General features: G+C 34.1%; 1 protein-coding gene across 2 annotated transcripts in view; it reads left to right on the forward strand.

Moving 5' to 3' along the window:
* The window catches only part of LOC137623060 (uncharacterized), a 225080-nt gene that overhangs the window by 159270 nt on the left and 48096 nt on the right, over positions 1 to 17714 (forward strand). For both annotated transcript variants that reach the window (XM_068353699.1, XM_068353700.1), the window contains exons 2-4: positions 5896 to 6093; positions 11043 to 11663; positions 12272 to 12484. In XM_068353699.1, the coding sequence (XP_068209800.1) occupies positions 5896 to 6093; positions 11043 to 11663; positions 12272 to 12484 (1032 nt within the window). The remainder of the gene's footprint in view (positions 1 to 5895; positions 6094 to 11042; positions 11664 to 12271; positions 12485 to 17714) is intronic.

Raw genomic sequence — 17714 nt, forward strand, 5'->3', positions numbered from 1 at the left:
AGGGGCAGCGGGTGAAGGAAAAGAGAAGGATTGTCCTAGAGAATAGACTGCCGTCATAAAAACCTACCGGAACTCCGACTTGGCCGAGGTGAATTTTGCTGGATGTCTTGTTAATGAAATTGCCGCCTTAATGGAATATGCCAAGCCTCTCAGACCTAACTGTATGATGATGAACACTGTAAAAACATCCTTCAGAAATACATAGCTATCAACACGTCTATCCTTCACCCCTAATTCATTAAGTATACATATAGGAGCATTTTTTATTGAACACAAGAGTTGTAATTAAATGAAGGGCACGATACGACTAAACAGTGAACGAAATTGAAAATAGGCGAAAGAAACAGTTGAGATAAGTGAAAATCTTAAACCTCAATAATAATGTGGGAGAACTATAAAAAAGAGAGAAAAAACCATTGATCAAAGAAAAAAAAAAGCATTTGCCTACTGGCGATTGCTATACACTTCATCCTTTGGAAAAATCAATCATTTTTTTCAATTATCTTTACACTTCAACTTTTTTTCCCCACCATTTCAGACAAATAATCTTCCGGGTACACTTTAAACGAAGCAAAATAGATCTATCATGATTGAAAACCTGCTGGAGTCACTCGCTATCTTGTTTTTGTAATTGGTCTTAGCGTAGTATTGAAGCGGAGGCCAAAAGTCTGAGCCGTGCTTGGAAATAAAACAAAAGGGCAAGACCGTTTCCTGCTTACTTTAAATGTTAGCAAAATATTTTCCCAATCCTAGTAAAAATATGGATGTTTTGTTTCTCGAATATTGAGAGAGAGAGAGAGAGAGAGAGAGAGAGAGAGAGAGAGAGAGAGAGAGAGAGGAGAGAGAGAGAGAGAGAGAGAGAAAATAATTGGGAATCATCATATTTACTCAAAACTACCATAACAATGAGAGAGAGAGAGAGAGAGAGAGGAGAGAGAGAGAGAGAGAGAGAGAGAGAGGAGAGAGAGAGAGAGAGAGAGAGAGAGAGAGAGAATTGGGAATCATCACAATTCCTCAAACTACCATAACAATGAGAGAGAGAGAGAGAGAGAGAGAGAGAGAGAGAGAGAGAGAGAGAGAGAGAGGAGAGAGGAGAGAGAGAGAGAGAGAGAAAATCATCACAATTTCTCAAACTACCATACCATAACAATGAGAGAGAGAGAGAGAGAGAGAGAGAGAGAGAGAGAGAGAGAGAGAGAGAGAGAGAGAGAGAGAGAGAGAGAGAGAGAATCATCATAATTCATCAAACTATGATAACAATATCTTTCACTTTAGCATCGTCTCCGAAATTTTTTTCATGATCAAAGTTAGTCATCCCCTGAACCTGTTTGATAAACAGCCCAGTCACACACGACATATGACCTCGTGGTTTAAGAGTCACGAGCGCATTATGTTCACATCAAAACGTCCTTGATTTTTATCTGAGGCTAAATCAAACACAATTTAATCACTCATAATGTTTGTCTTCGTGAATAAATACTATTTTTATGTAGATTTATAATACTGCCGTTATTATGGAAACATTTTACATAAATGTACTGTGTTAGAAATAAATTTGATGTCTGTTTTTATATTTACTTTTGATTAAAAACTGGGATTGCTTGGATATTCTGTAATGGTATATACATAGTCATGCTTATCCACCTATTAAAACTCCAAGGATGAAAAATTACATCAATGACAATCCATTTATCTACCTAAATTAATTGTTTTCAGCAACTATAAGACGAGAATAAAATACAGTTCTCCATTCCATGCCAACAAAGCGAAAAAGAAGTTATGATATATGAAATTTTTATATAAAAAAATATCTAATACAAATGACAAGAAAAAAAAAACGGGTAATTTTGTACGTCTTTAAATATCGTAAGTCACGAAACTAGTGTTACCAAATGAGTTGACTAGAACTGGATCCAGGAAAAACTGGGGACGAATGACAGGTACTATGAGAACAATGGCAATAGGATGATAACGGTTCCGGGTAAAATATGTCATTACATTGCATACTATGATGTCATACATTCTTAGAATGTCAGTCAGATTACTTCCGAGTTCGACGCCGATGACAGCGAAATGTGGAAAATTTTGCTATTGTCCCTACTATTATTATCATTACTTCTTCAAGTTATGATAACAACGCGCTGAATAATATTTTGCGTCACTTGTCTCAACTTTGAGAAATATAGATGACTAACTATAATACTCTGAATGCTGTACTAAACAATACTATAGTTTCTACATGAAAATATAAAATTCCTTTCATAGAGTTTTTCCAATTATCATAAATAACGCAGCTGTTGAAATATCTAATAGAAGAACGTCAAATACAGATTATCACTTGTTCAATTCAAGAAAAAGTGTATTTCAAGTAATTTTTAGTTGCATTCCACTGCATAACTACCCTCTCATTTATTCCATTATTAAACAATTGTATGTTTTATGATTCGTCAATCGTTTTAACACAGAACTGGAGAGAAGATAGAGAAAACCAAACACTTCTTTCATAGTGCCATGGCCTCTGTACTATGGTCTTCCACTGTCTTGGGTTAGAGTTTTCTTGCTTGAGGGTACACTCGGGCACACTGTTTATTTAGTTTCTCTTCCTCTTGTTTTGTTAAATCTTTTTATAGTTTATAAAGGAAATATCTATTCTAATGTTGTTACTATTCTTAAAATATTTCATTTTTCCTTGTTTCCTTTCCTCACTGGGCTATTTTCCCTGTTGGGGCCCCTGGGCTTATAGCATCCTGCTTTTCCAACTAGGGTTGTAGCTTAGCATTTAATAATAATAATAATAATAATAATAATAATAATAATAATAATAATAATAATAATATCTATTATGATACTCTTAGAAACATTTGTATCTAAAATCAGCATATTGGATTCATTGATTTAAAAATAAAACAAATATTATAAAAGGCATCACTTCCCCTCTTAATTAGCATAACTAAGATAAGAGAAGTAACGGCGTGTGCTCTTAGGAATACCTAGTACAGAACACAATGAAGTTACATATCAGGACTCAGTTTTCGTGTCTTGCATAATATCTGACACCGCAATATTTTCTCAAGGATACTTATTTTCTAATAAAAGCATCTCGAACAAGCAGCCTCTTTTAAAAGGATATTAGGAAAATAAGTTAAAAACAAAATACCGATCAGCCGACAAGATCAAAATAAAAAAAAATAAAAACATTTGTAACTATTAAAATTTAAGAAATTCACAAAACGAGAGAACGTGTGGTAGTCAGCTGATCTGAAGATAACTGGAGAAAGATATCTTTGATTATCATATCGTTAATCCATCGCAATAGATTAAATTGATTGCCATTCCTTTTCCTAAAACATAATTATCATGTTTTTAATCTATCGCAAAAGATTAAATCAATTAGTATTTCTTTTCATAAAATATAACCATTTATATAAACAGCTGTTTTATCTGCTGGACTTCAAGTTCTTTGGTAGTAACATAAGGCAAATCATTCGTGGAGTTGAATTTTTTCCCGTTTTCGTTGGTTAGATGCCAAATGTTTCCAAAATCAGTTCCCCTTATTAATAAGAGAGAGAGAGAGAGAGAGAGAGAGAGAGAGAGAGAGAGAGAGAGAGAGAGAGAGAGAGAGAGAGATAATTTTGTAAAAACGACTGAGCAACTTGCCAAACGATATCATCATAATCAAGTAAATCTACTTTTGATTGGTAAAATAAAATTTTTAAATATATACTCATGCTAGTTGAGAAGTCTTTCATCCAAACACCATGCATGTTAAGAATATCAGAACTTTATTCTATGAAGATGGTAACAAGTACAATAAAAGCATACAGCAGATAAGCGTTCAAGTTCTGGAATTATGAACAGCCAATCAAAGAGAAGCTTCTAAAAATAGGGAAAAAACTACCAGGGCTATGAATCATACAGAGCAAGTAAAATGCGATTAAGAGGTAAAACATGTAACGTGGAACATCAAACGATAAATAGACATGTTCCCTTTGTATATAGCCTGATCTGTAGATGATGCTCACCTTACTCAAGAATTTAAAAATTCATATTTTACCTTAATTCATCACCTTTTCTCCCCGTACCTGCATCAACAGCAGCAGGAACCCCATTAAACAGAGTGCTTCCTAGATGTTAACGTTGCTAATAGGAATATTCTCCCATCAGGGGGCTCATACAGATATCTCCAGACGCCAGCGATTAAGAACCTTGGATTCCTATAGCCACCGAAGGCCAACTGCATCTCTGCTTTGGTAAAAACCCATCTCTTAGGATGGAACACTATCAAGAAGTCTTCATTCCTTTCACGCAAGGTGCAGACTGCAAAGTGGATTATGTAACCAAAACGATTAGGAAAATAAAATAGGGAGTTATGAACATAGTTGCGCCCCTCAAAAGAAAAAAATAAAAGTAAATTACTTTTTTATTTTGGGGGGATAAAACATTCCAAAAACATTCAAATAATGTACCGACAAACAAACATAAACAAAGTTGCATGATCTTAAACTTGCAGCAAATGTTCTTATGTTGAAAAGGCTGAAATAAGTCTTTTTATAGTTTATATATATAAAAAATATGCTTTAATATTGTTACTGTTCTTAAATAATTTTAATTGTTAATTTCTTCTCATATAGTTTATTTCATTATTTCCTTTCCTCACTGGGCTATTTTTCCCTGTTGGATCCCTTGGGCTTATAGCATCCCACTTTTCCAACTAGGCTTGTAGCTCAGCTAATAATAAGAATAAGAATAAGAATAATAATAATAATAATAATAATAATAATAATAATAATAATAATAATAATAATAAATGAATACTAGCTACCGATCGATTGTAGAACTGGCGTAACAAAAACCATGGCTATCAAAGTTGAGACAAAAGCATTGCAATGTACAACTCTAAAAAAACACAATACAATTACTTGCTCTTCAGCTACAGGTACTTGTCTTTAAATTGAATGACAAATCATGTGGTAACTCGAAACTCATACTCCTACACGCACACAGAAATTATAAAACAAAGAAAATATATTAGCAAAACAAGTTTCATATTCATTAATCATTATCAGACTTAGATGCAAGACATAAGCGGATCGTTAAACTTAAACAACTGTTAAAATCTTCATTAAGCATCGTATGTTGTAAGATATAAATGACATATGAGCAAAAAAGTCATGATTGAATATCTATTTTAAAAAGTGAATATTACAAATAACTTCCCGGGGACTTCAACTGGGCTCTTTTAGCCCTGCTACTAAACAATAATTCAAATAATCTTGCGTATTTTTCCTTTCTTTTTAGAAGATTTCAATCAATCACTTTCTTCTTTAGAAACATTTCAATTGATGCATTTTCCATTTAATAAAATTTAATTGTTGTTTTGTTTTCTTTGAGAGACGCCATACGACGATTTCTTCTTCCTTTTAGAACCTATCGATTGATTAAAACCTTTCTCTTTTCTTTCAATGACTTAATTAATGTACAATAGTATCTTTAAATATATCTCCTTTCTTTCCTTTTGAATCCTACAACTACCCACGTTTTCTATTTCTTCGGAAGTCATTGAATAATCTCTTATTTATATATTTAAAAGACTTTGATGAACACCCCTTTATTTTGAAGACTCCAATTAATGCTTTTTTAAGGAAGATTTTTCCCTAAAAAAAAAAAAAAATGAAAAAAAAAAATTATTAATTCATTTTCGCTCGTAGATTCTCACATGCTCTGAATGACCTTTACAGATCCACAGTGATAATCTCTTCCTTTAACAGAACTTCAACCAATACCTTTCTTAGAAGGCTCAAGCCAATCTCTTTTTACCAATCTTAACAAATAAGATTAATATTCTCACCCACATCTGGAAGACTTTAACTAACTTTGTTTTCATTTTTCTGCCAGGCGAACCATGGACTCTCCTCGTCCCTAAGAACACCGGCTTACCGAAAAGGGGAGGTTTCTTAGAAGACAAGGACACCACCAAGAAAATCCTCCTGAACCACGTCGTCTTAGGCCAAGTAATTGATTCAAACAACCCTCCTCAGAGACCTGCTCCCACAACTCTAGCCGGAACGCCCCTCATCTTTACTAAGGATGCAAGTAAGTCAACTCATTCAATTGATGTACAATAGAAAATAGAATCAAAGGGTTTCTTAACCTCATTAATACCAGCCTGTTATGGAGATACATATGTCAGTCTTCAGCATAAGTATATCCTGAAGAACATTATGTAACAATCACTATTTTTGCAATAGCTGAAATGATGACTGGTTACATGATTTATTACCCAAAATTTTATTTCTAAATTTCTGGTAAGACTGTGCATCAGCTTGTGTTGCTAGTAATATAAGTTCCATTTAAACTGTTTTTATAAACATTTGGCAAAATTGTTTCGAAAACAACAATAACAAAACAGCAACCCCAACAACATTAATAACAACAGTAATGGAAACTATAACATTACCAAATCATTACTATTGTCATTATAAATGGCCCCACTTAATGACCAAATAGTTATAGAAATATCTTTGTAAAAATGACATGTTTCAAATAAGTCATAAAGCTCCACGTGAATACCATCCTTTAAAGGAGAAAACTTCTTTGATACCTCTAAGGAGAACTGAACTTCTCGTAAGAACGAAATTGAAGTGATAATGTTGTCCAGGTCAATTGAAATTTCAAAGCCAGAGCGTGTCACAAGAGAAACGTTCATTTAACTTAATGATCCACAACAACCAACACTTTAGGCAGAAGGACCGAATAGCAGGATTCCACTGTCCCTAAAGACTTGCTTAAGAGGCGTAAACAACGTCCTAATTGCCAATCAGTTTCTAACATGGGCATTACCATTACCAGAGTTGAATCTCTGATTAGTCTACGGACAAGAGACTTCCACGTAACACACACTGGTGGTAACAAGCTGGATCTTGGAAAGAATTAATACTCATATAAATAAATAATCCCCGCTATATGCTATACATATGCGAGAATATCAAGAAGGGCGCTCATTTCACTTAAGATGCAAAATCTATCACATCGCACAAATCAAAGCATGCATGGAAGAGATTTCGATACATTATTGCTTGGAGACCAGTCTATGACCTCTTGGAGAACGCCCTTCTGCAGCATGGTCTGGACTTCAACCCGGAGGGCCAGCTTCTTTGCGGATCCCTTCCGATAGAAGCTTAACGGGACTGGATCCCGAGTCAAGAGGAGGGAGAGATTGAATGATCGGGACGCGATACTCGATGGCGATCACCTCGATCGTCCAGTGATATCTAGCAACACGTCCTACCCTTCGTAAAGAAGAGATGGAGTCTGATCTAGATTTACGGTAGCACAGGTATGCATTCCTGACTAACCACCAATGTCGGTTAAGTCAGTAACGGGTAGACTTGCTGGAGTCTACCTTGATTATAATGTAAGCTGGCTGCCCACGAAGGTATGTTAAGGATACTGCTCCTGTCGATAAAAGCCGAAGATTAATTCTGACAGCATTCTTAATGGTACTATGGTTCCTGTTTCCCATACTTTACGCTCCAAAAGACAGATGTGATGCTAAGGCTTAACCAGGTTGCTCCCTTATGGAAAACAACAGGGAATACCAGTTTTGTATTTAGCGATCTGGGAACTGGATCCCATAGCTAATCAACTGCATCAGTACAGAAAATATATTTTCTTTATTTTCCATTAAGGCAAAGGGGTTCCTTAATTTTCAATGCAGATCTACTAGTTTTTTATCAATTTTACGGTAAAATAAGTTTTCGTTAGCCAACAAAAAATAACAATGGTGCTCAAAGACATCATTAAACAAAAACAAAAGTAAAAAAAAAAAGTCACTCGGTTTACCTTGAGCCACTGACACTGACATACGCTTTGAGAAAAAAATTAAAAGAAATATTTTGTACAATGAAATTCCTTAAAATGCTGATTAAAAACTGCTTTTCAAGATGGAGATTAGGGGCAAGTCATGTTTAAACCACAATCAAATTATACAAAAAAGAAAGGGAATTATGGATGGCTATGCAGCATCCCGACTCAAACTGCAACCTCACATCATAGATCGACGACTCCCTCTGAGGAGTTGCATTCTGTTAGAAGACAAACAACATGAAAGTCATCCAAGAGGATTTGTCTTTTTTACTTCATACATTGAAGAAATTTCCAATAGAATTATTCTATTAACTAAACCGATGTTGTGAAATAATGATGGAAAATGGCACGAATGAAACATTCCGGAATAAAGGAAAATATAAAACGGCTTCTTATTTCTCCACTTATATGTTATAACTAAACTCATTCCTCAACATGGAAGATAAAAATATATACATCATAAAATGAACATTAACATTTCCATGAAAATATGTGCTTGCGATAATTGCGAGAAATCTTAAATAATTCTTATTAACATTTTCCACACACATAAAAAGACCAAATATCTTACAAAGGTCTAAATAAATGTTCAAACCACCAAACAAACAACTTAATAGGAATCGCCATTGTGCCTCCAAATGGGTCATATTACCAATATTTAGAAACCCATTGAAAACTGTTTTACCAGGTTCCGGAAACCTCCAGTCATGTTAGGATTAATGTGGTTTCTATAAAAGACAAGATTGTGTTTCCTAGTAAAAAGACTAACTACAAAAGTGCAAATATGAAAAAACAACTCTAAAATAAATATCCTTTGTAAAAAAAAGTTACTGACCAACATAAACACATATAAAGAGCATTCTTCACATACCTTTGACGAAGGAAGGCGAATCTTTTAAGCCTGGAAAGTTCTGTTGCAGGGGTCACCTGAAAAGTGAAGAAATAAATTGTAATTAAAATATAATTAATCATTCCTCTTTATGATTGAAATACACAACTGTTAATGAAAGAACGATTAAAAATTGCTGTCAATGATAGTAGATGAATGGAGAAGGATTGATTTAAAAGCTCAAGATAGGAGACGACTGGCGAAATCTAACCGATTCCCTTTGCGTCAATAGGCGTAGCAGAGGATGATGATGACAGCACAAACCTGTTTTCTTAAAACAGATTTTTCCTTGTTATAGATAATTTCTAACTTCTCAAAACGATAGTTCACAGGAATTTGAACAATAACAATCCAATAGTAAAATGGAGAGTTTCTCTACTACAACGACTAACTGTAGATAATTTCTTTATGAAATTATAAAATTCAAAATTGCACATCTTTGACCATCTCCGAAAAACAAGAAAGCATTAAAAATAAATTAATAAATTAAATAATATAGAATAGTTTAGAAATATTTAGAAAACATTTACCAACAGGCCCCCATAAAAAAAAGGAACAGCCACCATAAAGAATGGAAGAATGGCCATTAAAAAAACAAAAAATATTCTCCTTTCAAAAGTAAATCGGAAAACAACAGCTATATATATCCATAATATTATCACTGAGCAAAGAAAATTCTTCACTTCTAGTTTTTTTAAAGGGCAACCGTTACCATACCTGAAAAAGGTCCACCTTCACCAAAAAAAAAAAAAAAAAAAAAAATTCAAACAACGTCTAAGATGATGTAATACTTCAGGCCCAGAAAGATAAAGTCACCATGATGGCTGAGACTAGGGAACCATTAGTCTGTAGCCATCGCGATAGGATGCATGATGTCATGTCATCGCCGACCAGCCTGACAGGATGAAGAGAGTAGGACTTTTCTGATCAAGATCCTAATGACGGTTTGACATTCAACGAACAGCAACCGTGGTTAAAATCTATAAAACTCTAGGGTGGTAGTACGCCGGCGTTCACATTCATGCTAAGAAAAAATATTAATTACTGGTGTACGCGACCCGCCAAGAATGGCGGCTAAATATTTAGATAAATAAGCAAACACACACACACCCTCTCTCTCACTCTCACCCTCTGGTGGATATACGAGGTGCCTCACACTGAGGGACCTGGGGGAGCCCAAACAAAAAATAAGGCAAATAAGGCATAAGGCCTATACCAAAGGGACGGAGAGAGACTGAGTATTTATGCGTGGCAATGCCACTGAGCGTGACCGGCCATATATATTTATACATATATAGCCAGCCATTTACTCTCTATTATATATGAGAGATTCCTCCTTCTACAAGCTGAAGTTCTATTATTTCCTTCTATTCACTTCCAATATTCAATTTTCTTCCACTTATGGTATTTTAATAAACTTGAATAAGTTTAACACATGTGCGGGATCCATACCTCAAGAGTCGATAAGAATATTTTCTATAATTTCATCAAACAATTAAATACCTAAAATGTATAATTTTTCCTGCTTAAATGCAAAGTATAAATAATATGAATCATGATACATGCGCATATTTAGCTGACAGCCACCTAGGGACATAATCTAAGTTTTGTAAAGTTTTTACAAAGTGCGTTGAAACATGGAGCCTACACGAGGCTTTTTCTGTTACTCTGATGTTTAAGGCAACAACAGGATAACATAAAAGATCGGATTCGATAATCATATATATGCTTCAAGCATGAAATCAGCAATGACCAGTTATATCGGTAAATTAGGCGTTGATGACATCAAATCTATAAGATTCGTTTCACCTCACCAAGTAATACCTTTGAAGAAAGATTCAAACTAAATCTCGGGATAAATCTATTATTAAGTAAAAAATTAGTTAAGCAGCAAACATAATAAAGCATGATACACACACACGCACATGCACACGCACACACACACACACACACACACATATATATATATATATATATATATATATATATATATATATATATATATATATATACATATATATATATAAAACAAATGCAGCCGTTTCTAGTCCATTACAGGAGAAAGGCCTCAGACACATATGTCGATTCATGACTGGGGTTTGGACAGTTTACATCATCGCGTTGGCCAGTACAGATTGGTGATGGTGCGAGACTTTTGTCTGATCGCTTACATCAAACCAACCTAGTATATAGACATGTACAAACACTCGCCATCTAAACAAACACATACAGACATATATATTTGTGAACTATGTAACCCAAAGTAATGAGTAACTTTCCTTTTCAGATGGTCCAATGGTAAACGGGGTCCGCTTCACAGGAGAGGAGCACAAGCTATCAGAGGGCGTGGTATACATCCTCGAGAGTTCCATCCCCATCCTGGACTTCGGCAGCGGTAGCGCCCCAACGAGAGCCCCAAGCACGGCCACCCCACCCACTTCCTCCTCCCCTACCAGCATCCCACCTCTGACCCATCGCTTCGCCACCTTCAAGCCCCGCCGCGGCCGCCCTCTGGGTCTCACCAGTAACAACCTGAAGCCCGAAGCCCAAATTGGCTTGATTCCCGAAAACATTGAACCCGTGTTCGAAGACCTTGATCCTCGCCCAGATGATATCACCGTTTTCGAGGAAGATTTCGGAAGTGGATCCGTTTCGGACTTCACGATACCTACTAGGCGTAGACCGTCATCTGAATCTGCTCCTTCTAACATCGAAAGCAGCAGCAACAACAATAACAATAAACCTTCAGGAGGTATCTCCGAGTTCACAGGGTCAGCAGCAGATCCTTCCAAGGAGAAGACTTTCCTTGAATCCTTCTTGGAATCTCTGCGCATGACTAGAGCTCACACTGGTGCTGAATTCTTACACCATTTCTTGGCATCAAATATCAGTGACAAATTCAGGGATGGTAAGTTAATTGTTTTACATTTCTCAAAGTAACTAGTTTTATATCTTTTTTTTGGGAAGTATACGAGTCTCTTTCATGAAAAATAGAATATATGCAAAGAAAATAAAAAAAAAACAAGACAAAATAAAGCAGCATATCAAGTAACCAAGTGCTCATGTTCAGTAAAAAAAATCGCCTACGTGGCCTACTCGAATATTTATAACGTTCCACAGGTAACAGCAATTGTATGAAGTTTCTAAATAAAACTTCACTTATCTTTGAAATTCCTTATTCAATTTATGAATTTATTAGTATAATGCATCTTGTCTGAAAAACAAAGTAGAACAAAACTGCTACAAAATAATGAAGTTAACAATGAACAAGGCCAAGTCTTCAATATTGTATTATTGAAAGTTACTAAATTGCTAAGGTTTACTGTATGGTCAAGGATTATATTATAAAAATTCCACGTGCAAGCATAGGAGAGAGAGAGAGAGAGAGAGAGAGAGAGAGAGAGAGAGAGAGAGAGAGAGAGAGAGAGAGGTTGATTGCTACTTTAATCAGGGAAAAGTGTGAATCATACAGTTTGTCCTTTCATGCCAATAATCTCGTTTTACTGTCCATTGCAGCTGGTCGATACACAGCCCTCGTGCCATATGACTCCGCATTCTACCAGTATTATCCCATTGACTGGGGTTTCAACCCCTTCCTGGTGGCAAACTTCACGAAGGATGTCGTCCTCAACCACTTTATAAGAGGCAACGTCGCCCTTGAAGATCTACCCAGCTTAGCCGAGCTCACAACCCTTGGAGGAAAGGTCATTAAATTCATAAGGAAGGGCAGTAAGTATCCTATTGTATTGTTTTCAATGATGGCACTGATATTTCTTGAGGAAATTTCATAGACACTTGCGGCTTGACGATAACATGTAAATATTGTGAGTCGAATCAGAGTTCTAAAATTGCTGTTGATAATCAAATGCATTCAGTATTTGAAGAATTAAAAGCCAAATTGCTTGAAGGTTACACGCGGGGTCCTGAGAGCCAGGCCATTTATAAGGCTTTTATAGCTTTCTTGAACATGATCACGTGATAAGTGAAAACTAAAACATTATTCCAACACATAAAAACGACAATGGAACTCACCAGTATTACCCAATTAATCTGTTAATGACATGCACATGCGCAGTGTCTTAAATGAGAGAAAAATTAACAGATAATAATCCGAAAGTCAAAGATAGACACTTACATATACAATACAATATTTTTCAGGACCAAGGTACCAACCTCATGGAAATTGTGTGATTACTTATCATATCATAAATTTCAATAAGTAAACAACATCATTATGTATGCACATGTATATATGCAAACATATACATTATATTAATTATAAATGTAGTTCAATAAAAATGATGTATACACACATATATACAGTATATATATATATATATATATATATATATATATATATATATATATATATATTTATATATATATATATTTATATATATATATTTATATATATATCTATCTATCTATCTATCTATCTATATATATATATATATATATATATATATATATATATATATCTATCTATCTATCTATCTATCTATATATATATATATATACAGTATATATATATATATTATATATATATATATATATATATATATATATATATATATATATATATATACTCCTGGTATTTCAATCAGCAAAGTTAAGAGATAATAGATCTGGTTAGTAACAAATAGTGACCAAAAGCGAAAGCCTAATACCACTCATAATACCATTAAAAAAAACATCACAAAACCTTCACAATAAGCGGTAATGATATATATATATATATATATATATATATATATATATATATATATATATATATATATATATATATATATATATATATATATATATATATATACAGTACATAGAAATTCAAAGGGATTATGTAACGACGGCGGGGTGTTTTTTTTTTTTTCCATACTCACTATTGCTTATCTTCATTGACCAGATAACCAACGACGTAGCGAACATGTGAGTGGTTAAAGGCTCACACACACTTCATAGTACTTATCAGAAACCACAATAAACTAGACAAGATACAAAACAACAATCCTTTTCACTCTGAAAAACTCCTTCCAGTTCGCCTTGGCCTTCTGTCCCTGAAGTTAGTGATTATCCTCACCCCCCTTAAACACCCCACTAGGCATCCATCTTCAATAGAAATGTCCTCATGAATTATCTCTACCGTAAAGGCCAAGCGAGTCATGATGTCCATCAATAACTGCTGCCTGAGGGTACTAGAGAAAAAAAATGACAAAAGGGTAACAGCTTGTACACTTGAGATGAGGACGGGCACATAACGGAATGGCGTGATATGAAAGAGAGAGATCATCAGCTGCTCGTCCTGGCCATTCCTCTGCAATGATCCGTTTCCTTTGCCTTGTCGTCCGCTCTAGTGTCATCACCTAATCTCTCTCTCTCTCTCTCTCTCTCTCTCTCTCTCTCTCTCTCTCTCTCTCTCTCTCTCTCTCTCTCTCTGTGGTCTCTTCATTGAGATTATCAACAGTAAAGCCAAAACCGAATATCATAGAGCTAGCCCATTAGAAATTCGGGAAGGGATAAACATTTATAAGATTTAAAATGAATACATTAGTCCTTCCATCTAAAAATATTAAGTTATTTGCACAAAAAAAAAAAAAACGCTCTGCATACACACACACGCATATATATATATATATATATATATATATATATATATATATATATATATATATATATATATATTTATATATATATATATATATATATATATATATATATATATATATATATATATATATATATATATACTGAAGTGACTCAACATTATGTCGCTTAAGGTAACAGGAGGTAGCTCAAGAGAAAGAAAAAGACACGTCACTGATCACTATCCCATACAGCTTCATACACTTACACAAAAAGGCAATCATCACGACACCAAAACTCCACACATGTTACACCCTTTAACTTTATCTTACACACTCTCGTACTTCTCACATACTTGCAACCTCCCACCCAGAGGATTTAATCAAACCGAAGCAGGGTTTAAAGTTTGGTCTACTAATCAGACATCTGATTCAACTAATTTGTGAATAAAGTTCCCTAAATTTCATTTTATTTTTTTAATGAGGCGCATTTGCACCGCCTCGCAGGTGTGCCCTTTTACCTCGTAAAAGTTTCCTGCTATCTGATTAGTTAGAATTATCTTGTCCAACCAATCAGCGATCAGGAAACTTTTCCGAGCGAAAAGGGCACCCCTGTGAGTCGGTGCAAATCTGCCTCACTAAAAAGAATTGACTGGTTATACTTTTTTTTTACCAGACACATATGGTCCTAACCAAATTATATAATTCCCTGGATACTCTTACTAAAAGTGCCTAGATCAAATTAAGACCAAATAAAATAAACCCACCTCCCGAGTGGGGATTAGAAGTCATGCACGATCAGTGTGTAAGTGGGTTTAGTTAAAACTCACTTCGACCATTCGTGCGTGACTCAAGAATCCTATCTCGGGAGTTGGGGTTACTTCATCTAGTTTTCATTTGGATCTAGACATGGAGTGACAAGCTTAATATAAGTGAGAATATTTAAAGAAGAATTTTTTGTCTATCTCGCACACACACACATTATACACACACATATATATACTGTATATATATATATATATATATATATATATATATATATATATATATATATATATATATATATATATATATAAATATATATATATGTATATATATAAATATATATATATATATATATATATATATATATATATATATATATATATATATATATATATATATATACATACATACATATATATATATATATATATATATATATATATATATATATATATATATATATATATATATATATATAACTGAGGACTCTGAAGCGTGAAGTAGATGATGATGAATGGAGAAGTATTGATTTAAAAGCTCAAGATAAAGACGAATGGCTAAATCTAACCGATGCCCTTCGCGTGAATAGGGGTATGAGATGATGATGATGATATAAATAATGTGTTTTTTCCTAATGTCATCATACAAAAATACTAAGAACACGAAATGAAACTAAAATGGGTAAAATGCACCGCGTTAAAATATATAAAAACAATAAAAACAGTTCAACATTCCGACAAGGAAGTCAAAATTCTGTCACATTACCTTGTTGCTGTTTCCAGGAAATCGATTTTCATTTACCGAAGACCGATAACTTCCTAGTTACTAGTGTGCGAACACACGGAAACGAAATTAAAATTGGTTCCCATGACAATTTCTTCGTGACCTTTCAAATGTCATTATCTTTGGGTTCAGTCGACAAATATTCTTTTCAACGAAAAAAAAAAAAAAAAACAATTGGGGTTTTGCCAGTCATTACAGATCACTTAACGTCCTTATATTTTATCAATTTAATTCTAAATAAATAGAAAATTAATAAGACTAGGCTACTGAAATATATACAATATGCTTCAAAACATATAACATTATCTCCTTCTACGCATATTGACGCAAAGGGCCTCGGTTAGATTTCGGAAGTCGTCTCTGTCTTGAGCTTCCAATTCAATACTTTTCCATTCATCATCTCCCACTTCACGCTTCATAGTCCTCAGCCACGTAAGCCTGGATCTTCCAACTATTCTAGTGCCTTGTGGAGCCCAGTTGAAAGTTTGCTGAACTACATAACATTATACACACATTATATATATATATATATATATATATATATATATATATATATATATATATATATATATACATATATATACATATACATAATGCTTTATATATTGCATATAAGCAAATGTAAATCTACAATGGAAGCAGAAGCTCCATTATTGATTTTACTGGGTAATACCTTTGTCTCGGTAAAAAAAACGAAAACAATACGCAAAGGAGAGTGCCCGAAGACAATGCTTATTAGTGATTATTGCACCTGAGAGTTTATTTCTTAACTTTACGGAACATTAAAACTGACCTAAAGCACAAAGATGACTAGTTGTTATATAAACATAACGTCGCAAAGGAAAGAAATATACTGTATGTATATATACAGATATATGTATATCTATATACATACATACATATATATATATGTATATATATATATATATATGTATATATATATTATATAAATACACACATGTATATATATATATATATATATATATATATATATATATATATATATATATATATATATATATATATATATATATACATATATATTATATATATGTGTGTGTGTGTGTGCCAGCACGCACGCTTTGATCAGTAAAATAGAAAAAGTCGTTTAGAGAAAACAATTAATGACGAAACTAAGTAAAAACTAAATCTTAGTAACGCTTCTGCTTTACTTCCCTATCTCAGAAGGGAGTCTTCATTTATCATCAATCCTCACAGCGGGATGAATGACACAGCAACACACTAATAGTAATCAACTACGAGACTTCCTTCTGCTAACAATTTCAGCTTTTTCCAAGACCAATGAAGCAGATTTCAAAGATTTTTTTTATAATTGCATGTAAAAAAAAATTCTTTGAGCCACTCGGCCGATTCAATGAACCATGAAACCACAATGACTTTTCCCCGAGGCAATGTTTATTCAGTACATGAATTAGCTTTTTCTTCGTCTCATTCTTCTGGGCTTTCATTTTCCTTATCTTCTTATATACGCGACCCATCAAAAATGAGGATTAAATATTTACATAATATGCACACAGTGTACCTCTCGGGTACTCTCTCTCACCTGGGTATGACTATTCCCTCCACCCCACTCCAGGGACGGGGAGAGGCCGAGTAGTTTTGAATCTGCTGGACAAAGGCCTCAGACATGAATTGATTTTGCTACTTTCATCAACATGCTGGCTAATGCAGATTAACAATGGTGGGAGCCTTTGTTCTGATCGGTCACAGCAACCCAACCTAGTATGGGTGGCTCTGACTATTAGAGCTTTACTGATCAAAGCAATACACAAACTATTTCACCCCGTTAAGGTATCACCACTTAGAAGGGG

Source organism: Palaemon carinicauda, chromosome 30, assembly GCF_036898095.1.
Source record: "Palaemon carinicauda isolate YSFRI2023 chromosome 30, ASM3689809v2, whole genome shotgun sequence".
Taxonomy (NCBI): domain Eukaryota; kingdom Metazoa; phylum Arthropoda; class Malacostraca; order Decapoda; family Palaemonidae; genus Palaemon; species Palaemon carinicauda.